This window comes from Acanthisitta chloris, unplaced genomic scaffold, assembly GCF_000695815.1.
Source record: "Acanthisitta chloris isolate BGI_N310 unplaced genomic scaffold, ASM69581v1 Scaffold34396, whole genome shotgun sequence".
Taxonomy (NCBI): Eukaryota; Metazoa; Chordata; class Aves; order Passeriformes; family Acanthisittidae; genus Acanthisitta; species Acanthisitta chloris.
The window spans coordinates 1-5,869 of NW_008677052.1; the positions used below are offsets into that span (position 1 = coordinate 1).

The 5,869-nt window shown below is 45.4% G+C and overlaps 1 protein-coding gene across 1 annotated transcript; it reads right to left on the minus strand.

Annotated features, from left to right (window-relative positions):
• Positions 1 to 311: 311 nt before the first annotated feature.
• LOC103803790 (gamma-tubulin complex component 2) lies at positions 312 to 5,200 on the minus strand (the record flags this gene model as incomplete). The annotated part of the gene is made up of 6 exons (XM_009076366.1): positions 312 to 432; positions 958 to 1,086; positions 2,854 to 3,026; positions 3,202 to 3,382; positions 4,269 to 4,449; positions 5,055 to 5,200. Coding segments are annotated over 6 exons (931 nt in total), but the record flags the coding sequence as incomplete, so codon positions are not given.
• Positions 5,201 to 5,869: the final 669 nt, after the last annotated feature.

A 5,869-nucleotide genomic window follows, 5' to 3' on the forward strand; every position in this document is an offset into this window, starting at 1 on the left:
GAGCTTTCCTGCCCTCAGGCAGATCCATGTTCCCACTCAGCTTAGTGTGATCTGCAAATTCCCTGAGGGTACACTGAACCCCCATATCCAGATCATCAATAAAGATGTGCTGTAGCCTACATAGACAGGTGGATGCAGCACAGGAAAGGGACAGATGTCTAATAAAGCAGAAGGTGATGCAGCACAGCAACAACAACAGGTCCAAGATACGTAAGTGCCTCCAACACCTGCAGTAACTGGAATGAGGCATTTCCCCCCCATATGAAAGTTTTTAAAACTTCCGTATACTTCCATTTTAGGCACACACTCACCAGCTTGAGGTTCTTCTCCAGGATGTGCCAGGTTGGCTCCATCACTTCAAACATCATATAGTACTGGATATTCTGCACAAAATTCAGCATCCTCTGCCGCAGTGTGAAGGCTCCAGCAAACCTAGGGGAGAAATCACACCCACACACCTCAGAGCTTGCAAATGTCACCAGAACTAGCACCAGAGCTAAATATTTCTGTCCTAGCAAATTCCGTGCTGCAGTGGGAGAGGGATTAGAAAGTCAAAGCAAAGCAGCTCTGATAGTTTTACAGCAGTGACAGGTTAATGGATGGACTTGACGGTCTTAGAGGTCTCCTCCAACCTTGATGATGATTCTATAATTCTATGATTTTCCATGTGTGCCAATGATTTTCCTTCAATTACTAGAGTCATATTTTTTAACACCTTGTAGACTGGGCAATTAGAATATTTGCTTATGTTCAACCAAAAAGATTAACTATTAAAGCCATTTTCCTACTGCAACTATGGAGTGAAACCTAAAATGTTATAATTTGATCTCTCTAACCTATGAGACATTTGTAAGGATCTTTCTCATGCCAATATCATCTGAGTCATGTCATGACACAGCTAATTAGCAAGAAGGAACCCCCAAACTGGTCCAGCTGAGATGAAAAGCAAGGTCATACCACTTAGCTGAATGCAGGGAGAACTGCTTGGCTGTCTTGTTGCTGATCCAAACGTTGCACAACTGTCTCTCCACGTGTTTGCAGTAGAACATGTGTCTGAAAAGCATCTGGTACCTTGTCAGAGCTTTCCTGGAAAGAAAGGAGAAAGCCTGTTGTGATTGACAGACTAAGCTGTGAAGGCTGAGGCTGCTCAAAGGTAAAGAGACTCCACACAATATGTTCCTCACGCCCTCAGACACACAGATCTGCACTGAAACAAGCTGAACCAAAGGCAAAACAGCACATTTGTAACCAGCCCAAAGAATTCCTATCCAAGGAGTCCCTCCTCCATACTTCCTGCCAGGGGGAACATCTTCAACCTCCTTCAACCCCCTCAAGCTCCATGGGGAAGTCACTTGCACAGGTGATGGGACAAAGTCTGTGGTCGTGTATCCACTGTGCTGCTCTGATCACCCAGTAATTCCCCAGAAGAGAGGGAAAGAAGCTGTAACCAAGCTCCAGGCAGCATTCACCCCCCAGCAATGCACTGGCACCAGCAGATGGGGCTGGATATTTATAGGCTCAGGGACTGGATTCAGGTCTGTGCTCAGACGCCGCAGCGGAGGTGTCTGCACAGCTCCAGTCGATACATGAAACCTCCCCAAAGCCTATTTTCACTTCCAGAGCTAACACACTCCTTGGAAAGGAAGAGACACCATTCCCAAATCATCACATCCTTACAAAAGTCCCACTGATCCAACTGAGTTCTCAGAGGGGAAATTAAGGAATGAACTGATCGCTGGCATTTAACCACTCGACATCTGTCACCCTCTTCATGCAATGCTGTTTGTGGCTCCAGGCAGTGGCTCTGCCAGTGCTTCTCCAGAGAAACAAGAGGAAAATCCCTGTGGAAAATGAACCATTCAGTCCCTCACAACTCAATTAACGGCAAAAATAGCTTTTTGTAGTGATTCTAGCAACAGCTGTGCCCTTCGAGTCTGCAATCAAGGATAGCAGAAAGAGCATTTTGCTCAGCTCTCCAGGTTTGGAAGTGTTGGATTCTGGCAAGGAAATCTTCTTGGGAGAGTTCATGGACTTCAGAAAGCCAGGGATAAATGAAATCTGGGTGACCAGTCACAAGTAACACCAAGGACCAGGCTGGGAAAGCATCCCTAAGGGAACTGGGGGTGTTGAGCCTGAAGAAGAGAAGTTTTGGGGTGACCTAATTGTGGACTTTCAGTACTTGAAGGAGCTTGAAAGAATCATAGCATCATAGAATTTAAGGGCTGGAATGGACCTTACAGATCATCTAGTCCCAACCCTTCCTGCCAGATGGAGAGAGACTACTGACAAAGGCCTGGAGGGACAGCACAAGGGGGAATGGCTTCACACTGACAGAGAGGAGGGTTAGGTTGGATATTAGGAAGAAATTCCTCCCTGTGAGGGCGCTGAGGCACTGGCACAGGTTGCCCAGAGAAGCTGTGGCTGCCTCATCCCTGGAAGTGTTCCAGGCCAGGTTGGATGGGGCTTAGAGCAAACTACACTAGTGGAAGATGTCCCTGCCCATGGCAGGGGGTGGAATGAGATGAGCTTCAAGGTCCTTCCAACCCAAACCAGTCTGGGATTCTGTGATCTATGTCTTCCCACTACTAAAAAGAAGGTCTGACATTCCAATCATGCCTTAGACACAAGGCTCTGCTGAAGAGATAATCCATATTCCATAGTCTACAACTTTCATAGTATGTTAAGGGGTTGGAATGGACCTCAAAGATCATCTCGTGTCATCAAGCAGGGCTCAACAACCCCAAATCACTCCTTACTCCTCAGCTTACAGAGACAGGATTTCCAGTACATGGCTGTGAGGAAATGTACTTCAACCCAACTGCCTTTTTTTCCTTCAGTGGCTTGATACTTTACCTGTTTATGATAAGGGACAGAGGCCACTTAACAATGTAGTCAAAGGAAAATGCTTCCAGACCACTGAGGGTGAGCTCAGTGGGATCTGCACTAATGATGGCTTTCTCCTGCTTTGTTTCTATCGCCAATACCCTCAAGAGCTGTGTGATGAGATCATGGGGCATCAAGTCAATCTATAAAGGAAGAATAGAGAAGAAATGAAACCACAGGATACAACTACTGTGTAACAACATGCACGTGGTCAGAGTCACTCTCCAGCCAAACTAGGAAGCAGCAGGTTCTCACAGATCTCCCCACATCATGGCAGGCTTTCTGCTCCAGTTACCTTCTCGTTTCATCCATTATTACCTTTAGATCATCCTTGAAAGGGTCTGTGTTGGCTGTGCTCATCCTCAAGGCTAACTCTAGTAGAGCCTCCAGCCTCGTCGTTATGATGTCGTCCACAGGCTTCTTGAGTTCCTCTTCTGTGAGATCCATGAAGTGGACAAAGAAGTCTCCTTGATCCATCAGGAAATAGTGTTTTATAGACCTGCTCAAGGAAATGAAGGGACAATTGGTTAACTTGTTTAAAGGCCAAGTTAAGCCATAGCAAATCTAAAGAACAAGAGGAATTGATTCGAACAGGGTGATGGGTTTGATGACAACATAGACAGCACACAGACAGAAATAACCAACTTGGAGACTGGTTTTCTACTCATGTCTCCTCCTCCCTCCCCCCTCAGTCGGATGCTTTTGTGCAGTCAGACCAGAATTGCTGCTCTTCTTTTTTTGGCCTTGAAAAATGCACCTTAGGGAAAAAAAACTCGGTATGGTGTGTGAAGGCTCCTACTGCTCTCCTGAACAACACCGCAACCTCCACAGTGAGCACATCCAGCTGCCAGTTCAGAGCAGAATCTTGGGCTCCTCTCAATTAACAAGTTATCTGTAGTATATTAGGCAGCAGTTTTTGCTGTGAGGGTGGTGAGACACTGGCACAGGTTGCCCAGGGAGGCTGTGGCTGCCCCAACCCTGGCAGGGTTCAAAGCCAATTTGGATGAAGCCTTGAGCAACCTGTTCTGGTGGGAGATGTCCCTGCCCAGGGCAGGGGGTTGGCACTGGATGATCTCTAATGTCCATTCCAACCCCTAAAATTCTATGATTATCTTGCAGACTCCTGATCTGACTGGGCTGGCCAAGGCGATGACCACCCTGACCTAGTTTTGGCAACGGCCTTCTAAGGCAGTTGGACCAGAGAGCCCAAGACATCCTTCACACTCAACACCTCAATGACTTTAGACTTGTTTTTTCTCTTCAGGGAAAAATGTTATTTAGGTCAAACGTTGATAATATCCCAAGAAAAGAGAGTTAACTTCAAGGATTTCTGCCTCCTATCAGCACCAATGTATTTATCATGTATTTAATAGAAGAAATCAAACCTTAGGTGAGCCACCAGCTCTTTCTCCTCCATCAGGAAGTCCAGCAGAACTTTGCTCGCATAGTTATACGCTTTTTCTATTTGTTCCACATATGCTCTCTCCTTTAGAGTGTAGATGACCTCTTTAGCCACAGGACAGGTCACATCTCTCCCACATTCCCTCACAACATTCAAGTATTTCCCTAGAAAAGAAAGAAAGAGGCATATTCATCCCTACTGTGCAGTCAACACAGAAACCTTCACACCACTCCCTGCAGGAGGAAGAAACACTGTGAGATGTTCACACTCAGTTGCACTGAAAGCTGGAAAGGATTGAGACACCCTTAAAAGATGATAGAGCATTTTAAATCTAATATCACATTTAAAGAGATTTAGGGATGGTTTTGTTTCCCAGTGGAGGCAAAACGTCTCTGCAGATGAGCTAGAAGTTGCTTTTGGAGGGACAAGGAGAATGGTTGTCATCATTTGGCTTCCAAACTTCATTTAAACCCTCAAATGAACAGTCAGCTGGTCCAATCTCAGGTGCCTAGCTCCATCTAGCTAGCTGCTGGAACACTGTACCCACACAGCAGCAGGGAGACAGTCTGTTCCTGCTGGGCTCCTTCCCACATCTTGTTTTATTGATAGGATTTGGGGTTCCTTTGAAATCTGACTCTTCTATTCCTCTCAATTTAGCTGGATAGCCTGATAAACTGCCATGGCATGGTGACATCTGTGTCAGCTTTACACAAAGGACGGCAAGGCTTCGCTCAAGATTCTTCTTCCATCAGAACATATCTGCACCTACCTGTGCTGAGGATTTTATCAGCCATTTTCTGCAGGAATGAGGGAATTTGCTGCTGGACCACTGTGTATCTTTGATCCCAGTATTTGTCATTGTAGTCCTCCTGAATCTTCTCCTTCTGCAGCTCATGCTCCTCCACCATGAACTCACTAAGGAGGGAAAGCAGATGTTTACAAGTGGAACAATCAGGAGTGCTTTTATTTTGGCCTTCAAACTGGTAATGTAATCAGTAAGTGATCAAAAAACCGGATAACATTCCAGTCAAGAGCTGAAATTGGTCTGTGTTGGCAGTAAGAACATTATGCATTAAAAACCATTAGCACCTGCTAATCTGCAACCATTATAACAATTATACCAGGATTTTATCGGGTTCACAGACCAAATCTAAACATTCTCTGGTTGTCAGTGCAGGGGAGTGTGAGGGAAGTGAGTCAAGGTGAGGGAAATGGTCTACTTCTGCCTTCTCACCAGCAAAAAGCCGTTAATTTGTGCCATTTTAACTTGAGCTTTGTCCCCCCGAGGTTTCTGAAAATGTGATGAACACAAATGCTGCAAAAATATTAAATACAGCAAAGTGCCACAAACAACAGCCAAGAAGCTTCAGAGAGGATTGTTCTCTTATACCAGATGAGGATATTAGTGGGTTACACTTAACACAGAGTCATAGGATGCCTCACAGGCAGGGGTTTCATCCCTGGCGTGAAGAGGATGAAGATGTGAGAGAAGGAAAAGTGGGATTTGAGTGGATTTCATATCTAAACTATTTTGCTATCGATTTTCATATAATTTCACTGAATTTCCTCAGGGAATTTGCAGAT